This window comes from Ammodytes marinus, assembly GCF_949987685.1.
Source record: "Ammodytes marinus genome assembly, chromosome: 21".
In the NCBI taxonomy this organism is placed as follows: Eukaryota; Metazoa; Chordata; class Actinopteri; order Uranoscopiformes; family Ammodytidae; genus Ammodytes; species Ammodytes marinus.
The window spans coordinates 22,096,957-22,121,769 of record NC_137225.1 but is presented as its reverse complement, the minus strand read 5'-3'; the positions used below and the strand labels follow the sequence as shown (position 1 = coordinate 22,121,769).

General features: G+C 40.3%; 1 protein-coding gene across 1 annotated transcript in view; it reads left to right on the top strand.

The window, feature by feature from the left end:
- Positions 1-13,695: 13,695 nt before the first annotated feature.
- Positions 13,696-24,813, top strand: part of LOC307268120 (cadherin-12-like) — a gene marked incomplete at its 3' end in the record, with an annotated part of 71,112 nt that continues 59,994 nt past the window's right edge. Inside the window, exon 1 of the mRNA XM_080050643.1 lies at positions 13,696-13,962. Coding sequence (XP_079906769.1) covers positions 13,702-13,962 — 261 coding nt within the window. The 5' untranslated portion in view covers positions 13,696-13,701. The remainder of the gene's footprint in view (positions 13,963-24,813) is intronic.

Sequence of the window (24,813 nt, the reverse complement as noted above, 5' to 3'; positions counted from 1 at the left end):
ATATGATGTAATAATTAGCAGAGCCGGTAAACTAGGGTAACTTTGCAATTAAGATGAGCTTCATTTCCGCTAATTGTTTCCTGGCTATAATAGACACTGGAGAAATGAATGATATGGATCCAGATATTCTAGTCCTCAGTCCCCTGATGATTAGAGGATGATAAAAGGCGTTCCCGACCACAATGGCAGAGTGGCTAATGCCAATGTAGCAAACGTGCAGAGGAATATAATTGGTATCAGCCTCCCAACATGTGGGGCGACTTACCTCAGGATTCCTCATGGGGGCAACAGAAGTTACACAATAAAGCTTTACGAGACACAGGAGAAATGTGTGATGTGGTTCCAGATATGCTAGTAATGAATAGTGGATGAACAAAACAAACTTTATTTCTAAACGCAGCAGGTGTCCCCAACCGCAATGACAAAGTACAATTGAATGCTAACGTAGCAAACGTGCAGATCAAGATAATTTGCTATCAGACCACCACCAACATAATAATAATAATAATAATAATAATAATAATAATAATAATAATAATAATAATAATAATAATAATAATAATAATAATAATAATAATAATAATAATAATAATAATAATAATAATAAATTGAATTTATATAGCGCTTTTCTCACATTCAAAGTGCTTTACATAAACAACAACCTTACAGGGATCCAGGTTATATTCATTCAACATGTAAAGGGTTTTAAAGTTTCACCATGAGAGGCACGTTCAGGCTGCCGTGCCATGGATGTATTTACAGTGCTGGGGAAGAGCTGGGCGATAGTAGAATGCGACTCACCACCGGCGTGTCACTCAGGACTATATCCATACGGGGGGAGAATTGATGGCAGGGGAAAGGGAGGGAGGCAGGAATGATGAGACCTTTCACTGCCACCAATCCATATCACTTCTTCCAGGGTAGTGGTGTAGTAACACAGTGTGTGTATTAGTGTGTGCCTCACATCCCTCCGTTTGCTGTGTGCAATGAAAGTCACTAAGGCGGAGAGAAAAACTCTGCAATAGCTTCCCCCATTTGAGTCCAGATGGTAAATGCAGCATATGCCCCCATCAACCCCCCCCCCCTCCACCCCCCAATGTTTAAATGATTACATTTAAACATTGGATTTAAAATGGACAAGATAGCAGTTGAAACTGTCATTTGATTAGATGTTAAACTAAACATCTGGATCATTCAAAAGCATGGCCATGACTACATAACTCAGCTACTGATTGCCCCCTGCAATATGTCATCCCCCCTTTATTACAGTTATCTTCTCCTCTTCAGTCAAACCTGTGAATCGCTAGAAGGATTTTTTTCTTTAGAATGCATTCATTTTTACAAAGCTAACTCTGTGAATGCCCACAGACTGAATGTCAGAATGTATTCAATTAGTGACATTTTATTTTACAATATGTCAACATAAGCAGTCTTCATTGGAGATTAGGTGAGGTAGAACAGAGAGGCGTGAGAAAAAAAAAAGCACACATCTCAATTCTAGTGCACATGCTGTGCCAGAAGCATCATCCTAGTGGAAGAAGGGACAGTCAAAAAATTTGCATTTAGATTACTGTGGTAATAGAAAAAAACCATGGTGATGAATCTTGTTCCGAAAAAAGACTAATGTGGGTGTATTTCTGAATAAAATGGTGAAGTTCAACAGTCTGTATGAAAATATGTATTATGGAGTGATCCTAATCACCATCCGTCACACTTAAACAATTAAGTTATTGGCATTTGGAAATAGATTGCGCACAAACAAACAAAGCTTGTAATGAAGAATATTACTATACACAATTCTATTATTGTCATGGGGATATATATTTAGCTAATTAGCATCTCACTGCAATTGAGTGATGAAGTTTACATAGAGTTTACAGGTGCTCCGAGGAACTTTCAGTTTGTGTTCATTCTTGCGCCCCCTTTGGACAAAAGTGATAGTGTTTTTACTACACCAACTGTACTGTAGTTCCTGGGTGAGCGTATCCATGACAAAGGCATTAAGAAAAATTATATAAAAATTGCATTATTTGCAGTGATGGTCTTGTTTGCTGTGACATGTAATTGATGATCATCAGAGGAAATAAATTACTTTCAGAACTATTTAAAAAGTTCCTTGTAGCTCCTTTAAGCTTATTTTGTAGTGTGTTATTTTCAGTGTACTAAACATCCCAGGGACTAGTGTTTCTCCTCTATTCGCTGCAGACAAAAATCACCAAACCGGACAAAAACGAAACCACATGTGAACTATGGAATCAAAATACATTGAATGGTTAATCAGTCTGGGATTTTGCCACACACCATGTCAAGTGCAGATTTTCATATTCATGAAGCACCACATTGTTTGTCAATAGTGCATAAGCAAAAGGCCATATTTTTTTCTACCTGTCTTCCAAAATCGCAAATGTGACAGCGAATCTTAATTAAGCACAGCCAAGTCTGTACAAGTACTGACTTTTTTAAGAGCTGTCTCCAGTGATCAAATAATGAGGCATTATTCGCGGGAGAATCCCCTCCCCTCTTCCCCACCCCCACATCCTCTGTAGCCCTTACTGTGCTGGGCAAAATGTAAACGACAAGCACAACAACAGAACACAAGCTAGGAGAAAATGTATTCAGCATCAACTTTTTTTTTTCTTCCCTGTACTTGCTTTTCAAGTTGAGAGACAAGTTGGCAACAATGTGGTGTGTTACTTCACACCACTGGCAGTTGCATTATCGACTGGCGCTGACGCAAATAGAATGCGAGGGGTATTTTATTTCTGTGAAAAAAAAAACAAGACTTGTAACACAATACAAGTCTCATGAATGGCAGAACCTTTAACTGCACAATTATATTAACATGCCAAGTCCACTGCAGGGGTGAAGATGTTAGCCTTAATTTAAAAACTTCACAGAATAACAATGTTTTAGGAGCTTACAATTCATAATGTAAGAGTATAGTCAATGTGACCTGTTGAAGTGATTCTATTCAACACTTGTTTTTTTTTAATTCATACTTCAACACAAGGAATTTGTATCACTTGGTGTGTAATGTGAGCTATCCGTCTGCTCCATCAACAACATGAAGGCTGGTGGGTTGGAGTGTGAAGCACTGTGTAAGTTGAAAGCCTTTTGATCTAAAATGTTGAATATGAAGATGGAAATTTCAAAGCTGTCGTGCATAATAGCTGCGCATTCAAGCAAATGTGAAAAAACAAAATAAACAAGTGGGAGAGGAAAAGGAGGGCAGAGGTGGAACTGCTCCATAAGGCTTGATTGGATTAGATACTGGCACCTTCAAATGCCACAAAAAGCGAAACATGGCAGGTTCCTTTTTCGCTGCCACCATTAAACAGGAATGGCAAAATCGTTAGGCCATTGCCCATTTTTCCCCCCCGCTTTCTCTCTCTCTTCTCACTTCTCATATCTAATTTATCACCATCTGCTCGGCCCGGGTGTAAATCTGAGCCCAGTCTTGACTTGCCTCACGCCCGAGCTTTTATCTGTTAAACATTTAGCAATGTCCAATTATCGGAAATGGGGGAAACGCGTTTGGCTTGAAAAATGCAGTGGCCGGATAATGACAGTCATAATGGTTTGGGATACACGTCTGTCACAAGCAAGCGAGCGACGCAAAATGCACATATTAGATCAGGGGTAATTAGAAGAAGACAACAGCTGTGATATGCGAAAGCCGTTCAGCCATGATTAAAGAGGCCAACTTGCATTACATCAATGGAATTGCACGCTGCGCAAAATGACTGATGAAGGTCGCAAAAGGCAAAATACCTACAAGTTCTCCATGTACCCACTGATCTCATGGCTTGATGAAATTGTCAAGAATATACAAAAAAAAAAACGCTCTAATGGATAATCTGATGAAGATAAGACTAATTAACTGTGGCCGATCAGCTCCGATGTATTGAATCACAAGGATTTAGGGACGACATAACATCCACCAACAGCCAAATAGCTGATTGTTTTTCTATGCATAGCTTGTAGCCTCAAAAGAAAGTAATGCAATATTTATATATATGAGCCTTTAACTGTTTTGCTTGCTGACTGAATAGGTTGCCTAATGATAATGCTATATCGTCAGGTAATTGTGGCCAGTGGTATTACATGTTTAAGTCATGTTTAAATGTCTGATTACATATATACTGTGTCCACTTTAAATGTCCACTTTCTTATGCATACCATAAGCTTGTAGACCGATTTCCTACCTGCATTTTTCTTAAGATTGAAATGTTCAACATATTTCAAACTCTTTTGAAATAGTGTGTCCTTGAAAGATAACCCACTCGGAATTTGCCAACCGTAATAGTTGTCACTTTTATGTTTTGGCTTTATTGTGTTGCAGTTTGTGAACAGGTACAAGTTAATGTGTTTTACAAACTTTTTTTTAAGAAGCAAACTTTCCCCGGTAATTAGACATTCTTTATATGTTGCTTAATCAATAGTCGATGATAGGACGGCGATGGTGGATGTTATCTACAGGAATCAGGAAGTCTCTAGTGAAGAGATCATTCAAGTCTTTATTGCAAAACTCCATTGAGCTTATACAATGATTAAGGTGGAATGCTCACCATTGAATAAATAATTCAAAAGGGGAAATACAGCTGGGGTAACTGATACTTAACAGACCAAATGTAAACCCCTCAATGATGCTTTTGCTACTCAATTTATTCCGTAGTTAAAGGGGGTTTAACCCACGGCTAGATTTAATGCACTATATGTTAAAAGGGCCCATCCCCTACCTCACAAAGAATGGGTACAAATGAAGCTTTAAATCCATGTCATTTAAGGGACTACATTTATATTGCACTGGGGTTAATACAGGCATTTTAAACAGGCTCCCTCTATTGACTGCATAATCTTGTGAAAATAGGGACCATTAGATGACCTTCATGGTAGTAGCAGGAGATTCATCTGAATGTATTGCTAGTGAATATTGTATCAAGTGGAACTTAAAGGTGCTCTGAGGAACATTCAGTTTGTTTTAACACTTGCACCCCCTATGGACAAAAGCGGTAGTGTTTTTTACTACCCCAGCTGTTGTTCCTGGGTGAGCGTACCCATGACAAAGGCATTAAGAAAAACTATATGAAAATAGCATCATTTGAACTGATGGTCTCGTTTGCAGATGTAATTTATGACCAGAGAAAAAAAATGTACTGTTTCAGAAATACTTAGAAAAATCCTCATAGCACCTTTAATGCCCTTCATAGTAGTAGGATAGTAGGAGATGTGTGGGTAAACTGAATGTATTGCTGGTGAGGAATGTATCAGGTGGAACTTTAAAAAGGTATTGAGGCATGTCCACAATGCTTGTCAATCAACAAGCTTGGCAGAGACCAACAAAGACTCTCATTCAATGCTCCTCAGTCAATATGACAACGTTTTTACTTTGTAACATCCACACAGCTGTAAATCAAATCATTTCTGTAACAATATATCCAAAAGTGCACACAAGGATGTTTTGAAGGACTTTCCATTTCATATTTCATTGTATGATTGATTGTCTTTCAAAAATGTATCATATGCTTTCCTAGTAATCTAAAGATAATGGCAAAACCCCAAAGTATTAGCGTTTTTTTTTGAGTCCATTTATATTGCAGAGACTAGGTGATTTCATTATCTTTCTGTGCGAGTTTCTGCTTTTTTTTATACCTAGAAAAATAGCAGGTGCCTGACCGTTCGCTCCAATGCCATCTGTCTTGTTATAATCCGAGTTACCTTTCATAACCTCTTCCGTCAGTAGTTGTGCATTGCCTTCAGCAGAATTTAATGACACACTCGATAACACAATAACACAGGTTCAAAATGCCGCCTTCTCTTTGCTCAGACCCGAAGCAGCGAGGGGCCCAATGCGCTATCTTGAGTTTGCACTGCACAAATTGTAGTGGTAGAGAAAGCACAGTTCCCCCCCACTGTCAATTTGTCTTGTGGGCTCAAAGTCAAGCTGAGTGCTGACAAGTCTCCATATTCACACTTTTTTTCATTTTAATGTATGATCCTACGGTTAAGATCAAAGGGACAGCAGCAGTTCTGACTCTAAAGCAGCATGAAACCAGGCATCCTTTTTTTTTTAACAGTTTCACCTTAAGTGGTACTTTTTCTTCCTTTTTTTTTCTCCCACTTCTCTGTGTCTGTGCGAACGATTATCCATATCACTGAAAGTTACAAAGAAAAATCCAGAATCTAGATGCCGGGAGCCAGTGTGATGTTTCATATGTGCTTCCTTTTTTGAAAATCATAACCTTTCATTGGAGCCATATCTGTTGCATCATAGACGTTTGTTGGCAGGGGATCGAGACGTGCTCGCACAGGGGGGAGTGCTATAGCTGAGTCAGTGTGGTGCTTCTTTTATCGCCTCAGGCTAATTTTGTCTCCGCGGTTTAAGCCCTTCCCCGATCTCCACAGGGGGGAACAGTTCAGTCTCTGGCAGAGAGAGGCAACCTTCGTTCAGTGAGACACGCGAACACATTTATTTTTCATCATCGCTGAATTATAGGTTTATAGTGGTGCATTGTCTCGGGGAGTGCGTGGAGGGTTCCATAAATGTAAAACATGGGACTGGTGAAGGACCTGCTTTGGTGTTCCATAGAATCATAGGATTGATGCGAAGTGTATTGTGAGGAGTAGAAAGGTTTCCTTTTTCAAGAGGAAATATATCTAAAAGAAATAGAACCCAACATGGCAGCCATTTGTTAATGTTGTCAAAATGGTATGGGGACAGAAATATGTAAGGTCACATAAGTATGATTCTAAACAAACTAAAATGTTTTGATCTTAACAGGTTGTTAGTACGGACACAGTTCAGCCATTTCTTTAAGGTCTCCCATTACTCAACTGCTTTTGTTTCCCCATTCTAATCAATGCGGTTGTTTACAAGGCATTTCTTTTTAGCCCTGTGTTCCAAATCGCATACTCTTTACTTTACATTTGGGACAAACTATTTCATCATAACATTGTGCCTTGAACTTGATTGCTTTGCCCATAATATCTGTCAGATTGCAGGTTGTTCAGTTGATGTGATGTAACAATTTTTAGGGGGCATAATGTCTTTGACATTATGTATTGTATATATGTTCCGTCTTAAATAGCAATGAAGTATGGGTATTGGATCACAGGGCCTGTGCTTCTGACTTACACATACTGTATAACCACAATAATGATGAATCGGGTTACGAGGAACTGACAGTCCTTCATTGGGAGAGCAGCCCTAAAAAAAAATAGTCAAAGGGTCAAACGTTTGTTGCCGTCCTACGCTCTTTGAGAAGTGCCTGTCTGGATGACAGCGGTTGCCTGTGCACCATTGGCGCTGCATGGTTGCCTTGGGGCAACAGAGCTGCTTCATTTCATCTTTGCAGCCGCCCGTCTCTCACTTCAACATAATGAGATCAGGCATGTCTCCTGACTCCTGAAAATGTGTATCCGTCAAAACTTCAGATGTCAAAAGAACTGAGAAGACATCTGAGCACTGGATTATTTGGAAAAAGGGGAAATCTAAGGGGAACAAAAGATTCATTGATTTTGAATTGTATTTTTAACGGCTACTGTAGGCCCTTGAATGACTGTCAAAATCATTAGGTCTGAGCAAGCTAGTAGTTCAAATTGTGAGGAAGGTGTACAAGTTAAAATGTAGGAATGATGACATTCCATGTAAAACGAAAAAAAAAATGAAAATGACAAGTTGACATATACAGCATGTTGAACTTCTTGCTGAGACAAAGCTTGTCTTGTCTCGTTTGCTCCTATTACCAGACCATGATTTCTGAGAGTTACGTGTACCAGTTTCAATTATAAATCCTGGGCCAATTTCTGGAACTGGTGACATCCCAGTCAAGATTTTATTTTTTCATTTGATATCGAGTAGGGGCAGATTTTCAGAGTCTGATTCAATACTTACCATTGATTTAAAATATCCTTCACGTTATTAGTTTGTCAGACTATGTCTTAGAAGCTAACATATATTGCTTGACAGAATACATACAGTATCTGTTGGAGTTGTTGGACCTATTGTTTAATCGCTTGCACAGTTTTATTGTATATGTGAGGTTCTTCCCTCACAAAATATATTTGGCTGAGTGCCCACCAGCTTGCAGGGGCTACATTACCAGACAAGAAACAGGTTTAATTTTGGACTGTTATCAAGTTACTTGGTTTGTAAGATGGAAAGTACATTAATTAGCTACTACTCTGGGTGTCACTCGCACTAGTGCTCACAATCTCAGCCGTGTTCACACGCTCTTATTTTTGCTGCAATGCAAGTGAGGTGCAATGTTCTAGGTTAAGAAGGTTTGAAATGAGAGCAACAGTAAAGGAAGTAAATCATTTCTGGATGACTGCATTTCTGGATTTTTCCAAAATGAAAACACCAGGCCATGCAAACAACATCCCCAAAACTACCAAAACCCTCTGCAAAGTCTCATTCAAGTTCCATGTTCTGCGGACAGGGCACTTTTTTAGTAAGGTAAACATCAAGGCACATTTATCACAGAAATAGCCTTGGCGGAGAAAGTAGTCGCCATTTGTCACTATTAAAATAATGTGTTTTGGCCTACTGGCTTGGTTTTCCTAATGAACTCAATGAAAGATAGAGTTGTTGTTTTTTCCAACAGGACAAATCTGTGCACTAAAACACCAGTGTTCAATTGTGTTATCATCTCTTTTAAATTACCAAGGTTAGTTATGGCTGACTTGTTTTTTTTTTTTTGAGGGGGGGGGGCATGGTAGCACATTTTAAGGGCTTTTCCTGGAAGCCAAAAGCCCTGTAATGGGCACACAAAGAAGACGGGAAGACATGATAAAAACAAAACACCTATCAAACATATGTGCCAAGATTACTTTCCTAAAAAAAGAATATATATCATTAATGCAGTCTGACTTTAAACACCTTTATAATAGAAAAGCAGTTAAGTAGAAACTCATCATAATGTTGGTGCCCACAGCATTTTCAGTCCACTACCAAGTTAAACAGACATAATGTGAGTGGAAGGCATCCTTTGGCTCTCCCCAAACGCAATGAGATCATACTAATGTCTCCATTGTTTAGGGAAACAAGGCATGTGCTATGTGTTGTGCACAAGCATTGCGTACATGCAGCCCTCCACTGAATTACACAAATAAAACACAAATGAACAATCTCTCTTAAAAGTTTCGTATTTTTTCTTGTTTCAGACACTGCATCGTGTCCATTGTTACGACTTGAATTTAACAGTGAGTCGAGAGTCATTGTTTCACACCCAGACACAAATGGACCCATTTTCTTTGCCAAGCCAACAGAATGGCCGAGCCCAAACTGCATCGTAAATGAGTAAATGTATGTGAGTAACTAGCAGACCCATTGCCATTCACAATTCATTACTTTGGGTGCGCTATAACCTACGCATGAGGTGTTCTTTGATGATTTAGTTTGACTGGCCCAGCTGTGTTGTTACTAACTCCCCATTGTCATTACATTGCTACATCCACCTACACCTCTCTCCTCCCACTCTTCGCCCCCCCAATAGGGTTTCAATGATATTACCATCTCCTTTAGGCCCCTAGCCGCAGTGCCATGGCAAAGGCAATGTCTACACAGTGATTTCCCTGAATGACTAACACTGTTTTCCCTTCATAATATCTTCAAACATCAGGCGCATATTTTCTCATCAGTAGGTTGACTTCAGGTCACAGTTTAAAAAAAAAAAAATGATGACAGTGAATCACATCATATTGGTTATTATGAAAGGAGCTTTTTACTGCTATTGTAATCAGACAGAGAATAATATATTCTTTAAGAGTTTACTGCAGATCCTTTGATGAATGTGCGTAGAGGTACTTAACGTCCATGCCAATCTATTGTGGATAAAAGTTGATTGTTAAACCAACACATTTAATATTAAGGACCGCATAAATAACACAAGTGAATACACACATATTGAAAAGCACTATTAGAAATACTTTCTTGAATAACAAAAGAAAGTGTTGCTTCAAATATGTATGATCCAAAGTATTCCGTATGCGTTTATAATACTGTATGACAATAAACAAACCCACTGGACTCCTTCTTTAGAAATAACAACCATGACGTGATTATTATGCCTGAACAAAAAAGCTTAAGAAACACCTCCGCGGGGGCATTTGCCGCTCAATTCAATGTGTGTAAGCCGCATTAAAGAATTTGACAACACTAATGACCTTTCTATTTGCTAATCATGGTCTCACAGGTGACTATTCTCAGTGTGTTGCTTTTTAATGTTATTACACTAATGGACGGCCACTATTGTAGAAACAACACAGAGATTATATGTTTGAGTATAGGACCTACAACTGAGTGCACTGTTTGAGGAATAGTATGCAGGAAGCTTTAATATAGGACATTTAGATAGAGAATATTTTTCTAAATAATACCAGTCTCAGATAATTGCATTGGTAGTGTATAAATCACACAGCTGCAGATAAGATCCCGGGTTAGTTCCCCCAAAAAATGCAGCTATGGATTGGACTGGCAACCAATGTGCTCACTGCAATTTTACCTTAGCTACAGTATTTGCATCAGTCAACTCAACATAGCTCATATCCATCATATCATCCTCATACTTAACTTCATCTTCTCTCAATACATACATGTAACATTGTTAAACCAGTGACATGGTTTATGCTGGAAGGATCCTATAGGATGTATTATATTACTGTATTGTTTTCTGATGTTTGCACTACTGCTTCCCATTTGTGAGATGAACTGTAGTGCTACGGTTGGGGGATCAGTGGATGAATTGTGCGTCTTGCATCGCATTGAATAATATAGCCCTCAAAACTGACTTAAAAGAGTGATGGTTCATTACATGTAGGGCATCCTCGCCATTCACACATGACGCCATTGAAATATATGATACTGCACTTCTACTCAGGAATCTACCACTACTCCAAATGTGAATCACACTAATTTTTATGAAAGTATCAAAAGTTCTTAAGAATTGATTGATCTGTATAAGAAACCTAAGAAGCTATAGGTCTTGATCTAAACAACTGTGCCTTATTTGTGTCTCTGTAAGACATGCAAGTCCATCATTCAAAAACCTGCGGTTGTTAAAGAAGGAGAAAGAGAAAAAAAATGAATAAAATATATCTGCCCACATATCTATCAAGCATTGAAAGTATATGCAAAACAAGAACTTGATCTAGATGACTAATCATTTCTCTCCCCCGCATTCCAGGAGAGCCGATGTGCCTTACTTATTTGTTTGTCATGTTGATGGCAGCCTTTGACAACTGATAACTTTTCCGTGGGCAGTCTCTTGTGGGCAGTGTATAAGTCTGGCAACAGCGGCAGATCGGCTAGCCATATGTTCCTTTGATTATTGAAGGTGACGTGTGAGAAACGCTGTCAAGCCCGCTGCGTCGTGTTATCTGAAGTAGACACACGGGGTCAAGGCTCACGCAACCGAAGCACCGACACATGCTAATGAACTTATCTCATAAAATATGCATGGAGCTCCCCTGCCAGGGCCCGAAACGAACAGTGGCGGACACGGAGGCGTGATTTTGCAAGGAATTATGGGTAGCAGTCATCTTCCATTATGTCACCATAAATGAGGAGTGACCTACCCGGTAGAGAAGGCATGTCTGACCCCCTGTGTCAAGACAGTTCCTGCCCCAATTTTGCACGGAGAGCTTCTTTTTTTTTTTTTTTTTTTTTTTGCAGATCGGTTTGGACTTTTTGAAGATACCGTAGTGACAAGAGATAATGAATGGGTCCGGGTGTGCCACGGTGTATAACTTTGTTGAAGTAATCTCTCTTCTGTTCCAAGTCTGTATAATTAATCAAAAGACAATGGTGTCAATGAGGGCTCCGGTTATGAAAATTAGAGGCACGCCGTCTTCCATTACTGTACAGCTTAGACGTGCATTAGGAGGGACAGAGAGGAAGAATAGACCAGGTGTGGAAACCATTAGCTCCATTCTTCATTCCGAACCATTTGTAGTTCCCGTCTCTTGTTTTTTTTTCCGGTGCAATTAAGTGTCTCGTAACAAGGCTAGGGTTGAATGCTTCAGTGTTGATACGCTATGATATATGTGTGTGAACAGCAACAGCGCAATAGCTGCTTAGCTCAATAATGAATGAGGTGTCAAGAACTAGGTTGGTTCTGTTGTAGTTGTTGTTGTTTTATGCATTATGCTGTGTAATGGATGATTGTGCAATCACAATATCAAGTTTGTGTCCAGTTAATTAAAGAAAAATGTGTATAAACTAATTAAAGTTCTACTAATATGGTAAGTTATTCAGCACCTGTTTTTCTTTCCATTTGTATTGGATAAATTGTCTTGGATTATGTTTGATTAGAAATAATGTGGCTTCAAAAAGAAAGGACTGCTATTGCATGAATTAAAGTGTTTGAGTTGTTTTGAAGTAGTCGGAAAAAACGTGTGTTGAATAATATGTCTTGAGAAGTTTATTTATTTTTCGTAACTACACACAAAATCAAACTCGATGGCGTGACGTGACAATGTTTTGACATGCTCCATCGTGCGTATGCCAACCGCTCGCTGGTGCTTCCACTGATCTATGTGAAGATATAAAAAACATATGGGATGAAAAGAGAGGAAAATTAAATATGCAATTGGAATGTCTGTGAGCTGGATTATATATTAGTAAGCTCCTTGTATTGAGTCGGCCCTTTCAACGGAATGCACGTCTGTCAAATGACAAGACTGACTTCGGCAAGCGGAACAATCTCCTGTGGCCGCTGGTTGTCAAATGGATTGTGCTCCTCCTCAACCGGAATGATGTGTGAGAGGGAGTATCTTAAAGACATCATTGTGAGGCACGCTGCTTTGCTGCTTTGACATCTCATACAGTGCACATCAACTGGAAATATGAACTGCTGGCAACCGCAACATGTTACATCTTCAGATGGTTGCCTGCCACTGATGTAACCAGCACATTTTTTTTTTCCTGCAGCTTTCTGATTATTAGTAATAAATAAACTAAGACGAGGTCTGTGAAGCGAAACATAAAAGCTCATCAGCTCTCCCTCTCTCGTTTAAGTGTCATTAAATAATACACGACTTTCAACCTCTACGGGCAATTAAGGAACTGCAGTTACACCGCCAGGTCAGCGCCGTTTTAATTGACAGCGAAAATAAAGTCCCAGTTTCACTACATAAGAAAAGTGATCCGGCTAATTAGGAAAAAACTCTCTAGTACACCCCAACACTGGATCACCAGGCAAATGATTATAACACTGATTTGTATGTGTGGTATTCATTCGTGCCATTCATCACTAGGCAGTTAGAATTTTAAGTAAGGTGGGGGGGGGGGGGGGGGTCGGGGCAAAGATTACGAACCAGAAATAATTAGCAATTAACACCCCAAACATGATATATGTGACGACCATGTGTGCTATCAGACTGTTCTGATCAGGAAAATAAGACTAACAATGCAGCTAACAGGGCTTCATCTGAAAAGCAAACCTTTTAACTGTTCTATTTTTTCTCTTCTTTTCTTTCAGGTGATGAGCTCCATACATCTTTGAGTGGGCTCTGGACAAGCCCCCCGGATAAACTACATTTTGGGTTTGCCACATCCCGGCACAGAACCCCCCCCCTCCTCCCCACCCTAACCACCACCATTCCCCATACCCGCCTCCACAAGTCGTTTCAGTGTGGCTCTTCGGCTCTCGCCACTGGACTTTAAGAACTTGGGGTAAACCTGAACCTCCCAGATCGCCAATGCTAACAAGGAACTGCCTGCTGCTGTTCCTTTGGATTCTCGTGGACGAAGGCTCTTTGGTCTCCTGCTTGCGTCCGCCGTCGCTGGCGCTGGGGCGGAGCCGGGCGGCGGCGGCGGGGAGGGAGCGCGCCAGGAGCAGCTCGCTGGTGGCGGGAGGCCCCATGAGGAATGGCTTCCAACGGGTCAAGAGGGGCTGGGTGTGGAACCAGTTCTTTGTGCTGGAGGAGTACATGGGCTCAGACCCGCAGTACGTTGGCAAGGTAAAAAAAGCCTTATTTTATTTTCCACTTTTTTTTTTCTCCATGGTGCGTGAGAAGCCATAAATCACTATAGTAAAGGAGCTAGGGGAAATAAATTGAATCCATGGTAAATGGAGGGCATGGTCGAAACGTGAGGGAGATAAAATAGGAGAAAGGGAAGACAAAGGAACACTAATGTATAGAAAGTTTAAAGGAGGTACTAGGGTTTCAAGCAGGGCAAAGTCAGCGAAATAAATTATCACAATATGTATTATTGATAAATGCATTGGGGCGGCGGGGGGACCTTCCTTTAGTGCCCTTTTTCTAAATCTCTATTCAAACCAGTGCATTTAACAACATGGCAAATGGGACTTCCTCACCTACCCTAAGGGCCATTTGAGCGTTTCAAGTGCCCCTCTCATGTGGCCTTAGTAGAAGCATTGTAGTCTGCCATGGTGGCCCCCAAGTAGCACCGGAGACCAACCGTTTGTTTTCACCCGAAGAGGTGCCCTGATTGGACACCTTCATGCTTTAACATATTTACCCTACTGGCCCATCAAAGGGACAGTTCAGTGGCTGTGTGTTTATGTCACCTATTAAAATAAATATATAAAACGTATATACACCCCAATGTCTTGGGAGTCAAGGACGTGCCCCACACGTTGGGCCATAAGTTTGTTCACATGGAAGGGGTGCACTTTTTTTTTCCGCCCTGCCCCTTAGAGAGTATGTCCACGCCACTCAATTCATTCTTATAATCAATGGGACAATATTTTGGGTCAATCAGTCTTTTTTTGACCAAGTTATTGTAACTTGTACTCTCAAAAACCACCCATAGCTCTGTTGGTGAAAGCCCCGAGTTATACATTTTTATTTTTCTCCTGGAACTAAGCCTTCATCCTTTAATGCCCGTGTTGTAAAACTGTCCCTGTGTGTTAGTGTTTTAAGATAAAGATGGTCTCTGGCATGGGAGAATAAAAAAAAATCCATACATGCTAACAGAGCTGTGCCTGGGTTTCTATGTTAGACGAGCCAGACACACATGACAATGAAGTGGTGAGAGAATCGATGGTGTGGCAGTCACATACATTTAAATTACAGTAAACCTGTAAAGCTGTCTGAACGTCAAGAGCCGGGGAAGATGCCGACAGTAATAAAAAAAATAGACACCGGAGCGAACCAGATTTGCTGAACTGAATCCAGAGATATACTCAAACCTTAGCCAACTCTGTTTTTTTTAGTATAGGACTTTTTTTTTTTTTTTTATTATTATTCTCCACTGAGGCTTAAGGCATCCGTAAGTAAACTCCACAGGGTTTTAAGGCTAAACTTGTAATTTGGCACCCCTTGCTTACATAGGATAATAGTAAGACTGACTTATCTGCCCCAGTGCCGCTGCAATCAGCCCTGACAAAGCTGTGCTGTTTGTGGGAAGTCTCTGGGGCTAAACACAAGGGGGGGAGAGGGAGGGAGGCTGCTTGTCTGCTCAACTCCTAAGTCACTTAATCCTGGGCCAGTGCACTGCTTGAAAAATAATTGACTGATTCTTTGCCATATGAAAAGCATTTGGAGATGGGATCCCTAGACCTTTTGTCAGGCCGATCTTAAAGGGGGAAAGAAAAGGCTTTAGGTTCAAAAACGAGCTGGATAACAGTGAGAGAGATAATGCCTGGGAGAGTGGGAGGGCGCGGTGTTAGTGACAAGTCTTCTAAAAAGGACTTTATCAAGTGCCACCAGAGAGGCCGATAAAAAGGAAACAGTTTTTGTTTTTCAAGGCACATAAATGAACTCTAATGGGCCGTGTGTCTTAGTGCAATGGATGCTGCTTGTCGTATAATATATCACTGCCCAATTGTGGTAATGCATTCCGCTCTCGAGTGTTGAAACGTGATTTCCATTTAGTGACCCGCAGAGGATTTAGGCTGCAGGGGGGGGCTCAAACTGACTGCCACTTTTAGCCTCTGTAGACTTCCGAACCAAATTAATATTTAATTATCCAAAATATTGAACATATTATTTTTTGAAATGTCAGCGCTTATTTAATGAACATAATGCGTACTTTATTACATACGCATTGGTGATTTTGCTCCGCAGTTCCGATTGGTTTGCTTGATTGCTTCAGAGTTTCAGGACTAGTTTCGTCCATTGTGTCTCATTCATGAGTTAGTTGACAACTGTTGCGTTGTTCTACTTGTTAGTTTAGTGTCTTTTCACCCTTTAAACACATGTGTAATGTGTATTTACATTCGAGCAACGTTTTGCCTTCATATGAATGCTGTATAACTTGTCCATTGAAACTGTTGATGTCTATTGCAGCATAAAAGGGTATTGGTACACTATGCCTTCCCCTGAGGTAATGCTGCTTCGTTAAACCAGCATCATGTTGGATTTTGTTTCTGTAAGCGACGTACCTAACCTTACAGCATATAAAATAGATAGGGATGAAAATGTGGATTTGAATACAGTTCCACCTCACCCATATCTTTGTGAAGGTGGCTTGGTTGTTTTAATGGCTGTGGACCAATTTCCCCTCATGAAGAAGAAGTACTTTTATTCATAAAAGCCCAATGGAATAGAAATAGAGTAGATGTCGACTGGGTGAACAAGTCAGTCATTTATCTATGGCTTCAAGGCCTTTTTAAGCAGCTATTTAACTCTATGGCTTCTGGATTAGTGTTTATCAGACTGTTATGACGGTGTCTCTTTTTGTATGCCTCTGTGCAATTAAAGTATCAAAAGAACTAGACACTATTATTCAGAAATGTGTAATTATTTTCAACATTGTGGAAGCTTTGATAAAATTCTGTGCCGTTTTTTTCTAAAGAAAAATCTGACCATGTAAGCAAAACATAAATATCTATTTCGAGAGTGTTGCATTTAACGCTTCACCGCCGGCTGTAATTGCAACGACCGAATCGCTTTCTAATTAGCACTGGCCATTGAAATTCAAATAATTCACAAAACTAACAAGAGCTGGTCGTTTTTTGTCAGTTCTGACAGCGTGGGGAATGCAAGACAACTGCTGGGAGGGTGTGTGTGTGTGTGTGTGTGTGTGTGTGTGTGTGTGTGTGTGCATGTGCGCGCGCGTGTGTGTCTGTGTGTCTGTGTGTGTGTGTTTGTGGGGGGCGGGGTTGTGGGGGGTGCAGTAGAGTGACGGATCGAGAACTTTCTCTATTAACAGTTTGCGTTGGGCTGAATGCACTGCTGCTTTGCTTGTCGTGAAGGCAGACAACATTATAACCTTGTAGAAGGATAATTGTTTTCTCTTTTTCCTTCAAATTTCTAAAACATACTCCTCTGCGTCTTAGACTTCACTGAAGCTATATCAACCGCAGGACGTTGTATGGCACATTTATTCAAGATTCATCACCACCAGAACAGCTGCATATTCGATCATCAGAGCAAAGCATTTGTTTACAACACAACATCTGGGTCTCCTACTTATTCTAATATGTTGCACAAGTAGGACATACACAGAGTTGAATGAAGTTAGATAAAACTCGGCCAAAATGATCATATGCTCTGGGAAACTCCCAACCAAAAATGGCAATAGCTTTAAAGAGATATCTATTAAAACACTTACTTATTGGATGTTTGAGGTTAATATGTGTTTGTCTAGAGAGGTTTATGATTTCAATGTCAACTCATCAGTGCTCAGTGGACAAACTATGTACTTGTTTGACTGTTCACTGGATCACCTAAATTACCTTAAACCTTGTTTGGCATTTCTGTAGTGCAATTTTGTCTTACATTTTGGCATCAAGCCAACACTGGTATATCGGCAATAAGCGATTACTGCATTGGTCTGATTTATCGGTTACACTCTAACCTACTTCAGGGCTGTTTGAGTGTTCTCCATTAGATTGTACCTGTCAGGATTGTACCAAAATGGCAGGCCAGAACCCAATAGCACGACAACAAACGGTTCAGATATAGCAACAAAGTTTATTGAAGAATCAAACCAGGTGGTAGCGAGGCAACAAGTCCAAGAGGGGCAGGCAAAGGGAAATCCAAAATCCAAAAAGGAAGGGTCAAAACACGAATAGGCAGGCAGGTAAACAGGCAGGAATTCAGGATAGGCTGGAGAGCAATGTAACACAAAGACAATCTGGCAGGGAACTGAGGGAATGAACCGGTATATATACTGTGGGGCTAATGGCTGATGGGGAGCAGGTGAGTGTGGTTAGGCCAGGTGGAAGTAATCAGCAGGGAGTGCAGAGCAGGGGGAAGTGGCCGGGTCTGAAATGACAAGAGAGTTAATATGGGAACAGACAAGTGACAAAAAACTAAATTGTGGCTGAAGTAGTGACAGTACCGATGTTGTCATTTTGGGGGCATCCGAGTTTAATTTCCAAGCCTCAGACTAAAATGAACTTTTTTTGAATGCTTGGGGCGACATTTATGTAAATAGATGCCTATGTAAATATTAGTGATGTTCTGGGAATGGTTGTGGGAAGGACATACTAAACAAAAAAACATTATCCCTCCCCACATGCTGTTTGGTCTATTTCAGACTGTTATGCAAGCAAAGCAACATTTATTTTCTTTTGCAATACCAGTAGAAAAAAATATGCCATGTCTGCATGTCCATGTGTTATGGTGGCATGATGTGACTACAAAATAATGAAAGGGAATTAATTTAGACTTTGGTTATATTACCATTTAATGCATGCAACATCATTTCAGAACAAAGTGAAAAATTACATGAACAGTAACATATTGATATCGTTTACACACACACACACACACACACACACACACACACACACACACACCATAATACACCTTGCCAGACTGTAGCTATATCCCAATCCAAAGACCGCATCCTTCGGTCTATGAAGGCTATAGCTTGTGAAGGCCGATTCGAAGGCCGAACGAGCGTTGTTAAACGAGACGGTCTCCGCAGGTCTCCGTTTACGAGCATTTCCGGTTTGCGTAACAAGCCGTTGCCTTGCGTGACAACTCGCCGCTCCTGTGCTGCCAAGCAACCCTGATTGCTGCCAACGGAGACAGCCTTGTCAACGGAGGAAAAAAGAAAAAGAAGTTGCCTACCAGACGAAAAGAAAAAAAAGTAGAAGAAAAAAAGAAAGGAAGATAAAAGTTAAGAAGATGAGCAACACGTTGCTGTTTTGTTATTTTTATTTTATGCTATCTCTGAAAAAAACGCAATGAATCTTGGGATATGTTGGGCCGGGAAGGATCCATCTGTTGCAGCCTTCAAAACCGTGAAACGAAGGCTGCATTTCTCGGCCGCATATGAAGGAGCCTTGCAAATGGAACAAGCCTTTGCGCGCCGCTATGACGCAATCGGTCTTCAAATGCAGCCTTCGTAGGCTGTAACCCCTGAATTGAGATTCACCGTGTATATAGTGTTGTCTTCAAGGAAGTTAGAATGGCACACACCAAAAACATCAAATGAGTGTTAGAAAACCTACAGGGACAACTGGGTGCTGCATATTATGTTACCTGTTTGGTACTTAAGTATATTATACCTATACAAGGTCATAATAAGCAAGATCTCTATAGCACTACTACTTGTCCCTGCTAACAGCATTAATATGGAAGCAACTGCTTGGAGGGCTTGCTCAAAGGGCAACTGAACTACTTTTGAAAAGTGGTCAATTAATATTTCACATAAAAGGCTCAAGAGGCTCTGGGCCATGTACAATGAATGAAACGGTTTGTTTTCAGTAATACAATGGATGTATCAATAGCACAATGGTTCTACTTCTATTTAAAGATGCTGTTTAAACTTTAACTGCCTTGTGTCTGAATTGTGCTATATAAACAAACTTGCCTTGCCTTGCCTATACAGTATACGTGTTCAAGTTAACTGCAAGGTTGCAATAGTGGTGAGCTTCCTAGTTCCAATGACACAATAAATAGACAGGTGTGAAAACAACAAACCATTATGTCTTCTCCCTCTACACTTTTAAAATCCCATGGCTATTTATTCCGTCGCATAAGAAACAAAGGGATCGCCATAACGTATTGATTAGAGCACCAACATTGTGCATTTAATATCATTCACATTTCGACAATATCCTTTTGATGACGACCACATTTGTTATTGCTTATTAGCAATTAAATCCCCGGAGGCTTAAAGGGCTTGATGTAACAACCCATGTGCACTCACTATTGGATAATGCTGAGGCCTTTCCTATGCTGAGCGGTGATTATCTGCAAGAGAAATCGGCCATTAGCGTTTCTGGCTGTATATATCCAGAGCCAAGCTGCTTCCTCTCACTCTCTATTAAACTCTCGGCTGAGTCCGGCACCTATTTTCCTTGCATTTCTGTCTATAGCCTCCTCCATCCTATCTTCATTGAAAGTACCGGTCATGAAATGCCATTTGGCATAGTTTGCACAGCATTACAGTAAATGTGGCAATTCAGGATCGATTTAAAAAAAAAGGAACTGTATACTTGGAATTTCAAATAATGGTAAACTATAATGGCCGCCGCTTACTGCCGATGGAGGTGCAATCAAAAAACAACACATCTCCAATGGCTTTCCTTCATTCAATGTCCTGGAGGGTTTTTATCTTACCAGAAGCTGCAGTGTTGTATTGACAACATATCAGGCTATACAGTGTCTCATTGTGATGTATGTGGAAGGAATTCAAAGCATGCCAAAGAAAATACAATTCAGCGCTTGTCTACTATTTTATACTGACCCATCCTGTGCCAGCAATAAGATGGACAAAAAACCTTTGATATACAAGTAAGAAAAGGATGTGTTTTGTGTTTGAGGAAGAGGGGTTAGAGAGATATTGGTTTAAAAAAAAAGCAAGGGAGCTAGAGCAAACCTATCATTTGGAATCCCATTGATGAGTGTTTGGACCCAGGTAAGGACTTCCTGGTCTCCAAGTTCTCACTGTGTCTAAAAAAAATATATAATTTGGCCGTTGTTAGAGATACTCCAATGTGTTACCTCTCACAAAAATCCGCACATACACATGCATATTTTTTTGGGAACTTGGTAGAAAATCAACATCAGAAACTCTCTCAAAAAGGGGACAAAACAAATTATACACTTGGCAAGAAAAAACAGCCGGGGCCATCTCTTCAAGTTTCCATAAAGAAAAAGCACACCAAGGCTGCAGCCATTAAGTTCAGGGGAGCAGATATCATACCCATAACAGCACCTGCACCGAAGGTTAAAGAGAAATCCAATCAATTTAGATTGAGTCACACTAAGGACCTATAAAAGGGGAGGGGATAAAAAGGTCCCTCGGTATACCCTTTATTGCAATAGAGCATGTGATGGTATGCAATGTGGCATGCTCCATTGCCCCGTTTCCCCACACCTGCAGACAAAAAGGTCGCTCATTTGAATACAAGTCAATAAAGCACATTTTGCTAGAAAGGGCAGCCCCCTGTTCCCCTCCTACAACTTGTTTATTCCCTCGCTCGCTGCCTGACAAGGAATGACCATCCTTCTTTTTATTGATGGATCTTCCCTTACAGTTCCCCCCCCCCCCGTATCTGGCTTGAGATTTACGACTTGACGTGGGAGCCCGCAATTTAATCTTTCAATGAGGACCTATAAGAAGGACATAAAAACCTTTCCGACAAGACTTATGCCCCCCCCCCCCCCTCGACAAAGAGAGATTCCATCCTCTGACAATATGAAAATTCACCAGACTTTTCTAGTGACGGCCAGTTCCACGTTGTTAAATATGGTTTGGTTTAAATGTTTTGGAATGTAGCTGTACAATGCTTAAAAACCTGAAGAGGCCCATTTAAACGCAGCTAACCTGTTTACACATTATGCAATGATGATAATAGCCAATGTTGTAAAATACTTCAGTGGGATTTACTGAAAGCCAGCAGTTAATTACCTTCTACTCCTAAATCACGGGCTGCATAACTTGATTGCTTTGCACTGATCTATGCAGGTCTATTCAATGACCTATAGCTAAGCATTGCTGGCATGCAGAGTTGTTTTGAATGCCAGTAGAAGAAAATGCAGTAAATTTGCAGACTATGTAAAATACTGTATGTAAAGAATAAAAAAACACAGATATTACCGTTAAAAGAAAGTCAAAGTGTGAAGTAACTCCTCGTCAAATCAATTTCAAAAGTAATTTGAAAGAATTGCTCTCCGGGCCGTATTCACAAAACATTTTATCTTAGCGCTAAGAGTACTCCTAAGGAGCACTAAAAGTTCTTAGTAAGGAGTCATTTCTTAAAACCTATTCACAAAGCTGATAAGACCAACTTTTACTAAGGAATGGGAGGGACTACTAAGCTAAAATGAGGGGGCGGGGTTGACCCTGTTGCTATGGATGACGTCATGTTCATACCTTCTATGCCCACAGTGATTGGCTGAAAGGGAATGAGAGCTAAGAGTGAATTTATGATAGAAACACTGTGGGAGATATCCATATCGTGTCGCTGTATTAAAGTTAAGAGTTTTTAATACAATTAATGACAAGTGACACTGATTTAACATGAAACCAAGATACTGCAGGGTTTCCCACACATTCGTTCACTATTAACCTATAGGCTACAATAGCGCCACATAGGTCTATTCATTTTACATTTTACAATGATTTGAATCGGGACAAATATCCTCATTGAACAGCTGCACGCCATGCACTCTCACTGTATTTCTCTCAACGGCGACTATGCAGCAATAGTCAGACAGCGACAAACCAGGAAATTCACAATTTGGAAACAACAGCCGGCGAAATCGTAAAGTGCATGCGGAAGGAAAAAGGCGAGACGAGCACCTATACAGACAGCGGACCTGTGGAACGGAGGAGATGCTGCGAAGCGCCACATAGGCTATAGGCCTACTCTAGTACGAAATTAAACCCAAACGTGACACCAACAGTAACTTTCAGCGCATCGTAAACCCAAAGCAACTGCAGGAAAAGGAACTTAATAAATATATATATGAATATAATACATATAAATGTGTCTACTTTCTAAATATAACTTCACTAAGATCATTAAACCCTCACAGTTATTAAAGGTACCTTTTGTTAAGCTCACTATCATTAAATCTCTCCAAAATGCCATCAAATGGTTGTCTGTGAATTACTCTTAGTGACTTAGGAGTCCTCTCGAGGACTCTTAGCTTTTCATAGATTTAGGAGCTAGTTTTAGCGCTAAAATGCTTTGTGAATTAAACTTATCTTAAAAAGTTAGGAGTCCTAAAATTAGGAGTGAAACGCCCCTTATTTTTGAGAGTTACTCCTAAATCAGCACGTTAGGACCTACTCTTAGCCTTAAAATGTTTTGTGAATACGGCCCCTGAACATTATGTGTTAGGTGTGGGCGAGGTTCCAGCCGCTAGTTAGAACATATTAAGAGGTCGGGGGCTATCTACAATTGTAATGGTATGTATATGATTTATGATTTATGAATTCTCAACAGAACAGCTGAAATAAAAAAGGTAATGACGCCATTCATCTGTCCTGCCAGTGAAATATATTTCATTTTCCTGGCGGGTTAATGGACTTTTCTTCCTGAATTGCCTGGATCATATATCCAAACAGCGTGCTAATGCCCCAATCGGTATCACTTTACGACCCTGGTCAACGTTTTTTTTGTTGGTCCTTGACATTGATGGGCTCTAGTGTTTGTGATTCTGGGTAGAAAATTGCATTCTAGTATGTTGTATCAATATCACTATATTGTTTAATCAAGTGTGATATGAGAAAAAAGGGGAATCAAGCCTTAACCCTATACGAGAGCTCACCGAGATCAATAACAATCATGTACATTGATGTGACGTGTCAAAAATCATTCTTACACCATGTAATTTGCTATGCAAGAGGCAACCTAACGGGCATGTATGGTAAAAGCTGCAATTGTATTGAATTATTTCGATTGTTGACCTGGTAAATAGTTTCAAGATTCCAGATGGTTTGATTGTGGATAATGCACAACCATTGCAGCAGCAGTCATTGGCAGGCTTCCTTCAACAGTATGTATAAAGTTATATTAGACTATATGGTTACAAAGTTCATCCACCCACAGTACAAATAGTGAATGCATATGTCTGGGTTTAGATGAATGCCTGTTTGCAACTGAATGCGACGTTGTACCGAGCGCTGAATTGCTCTAATACAGTTTCACTGGTGAATACAACTCAACTGCTTCAATCTGTTCTTGTCACACACACCCACGGCTATATCTGTCAATCTATTCCATTTTGACCTCTCTCCATCTTTTCCACCCTTTCTTATTTTCTCTCTCTATAGTGTACACACACACACACACACACACACACACACACACAAACATTTCCTGTGTTTGCATTTCCACCGGTACAGCAGCGTCCATCTGTGTGGGTGTGGGTGTGTGTATGTGTGCACTCCTTCTCCACCTCCGTCCCCATTACCTGACTGAGGTATGACACAACCCAGATAGCGAGCTCGGAGCTGTCAGCTGCAAAGAAATGGCTCGCGAGGAAAAAGCCAATATCGATCAGCTATAATAAGCTCGCACTATGTGACAGTGCTTTTCTTTTCCATCAGCAAGCCTTGCTCCGGTTCAAATAACCCTGTGCAAACTTACCAAACAGCCAACAGTCGTGACACGGCCATGACACTGGGCTGACAAGGCACAGACCTGGAGCAACCCACAACATATGTCAACATACGAGGGCTTTTTTTTTTTTTTTCTTTTTTTTTTTTGGTGACAGTGGTTGAATGGTTAGCTGTTGTATTGAAGGGAACATGTCAAACCGAATAACCAACAAGAACCAAAACAATAAATAAAATACAGGAGTGGGCAAAGGATGGAGGATAAAGGAAGAAAATTGTACTTATTTACTGTAGGATTTGCTTGGCTATATTGAAATAAGTATAACTGTATATTAATATAGAATTTCTCATGCAATACATGCAGCTCAAAG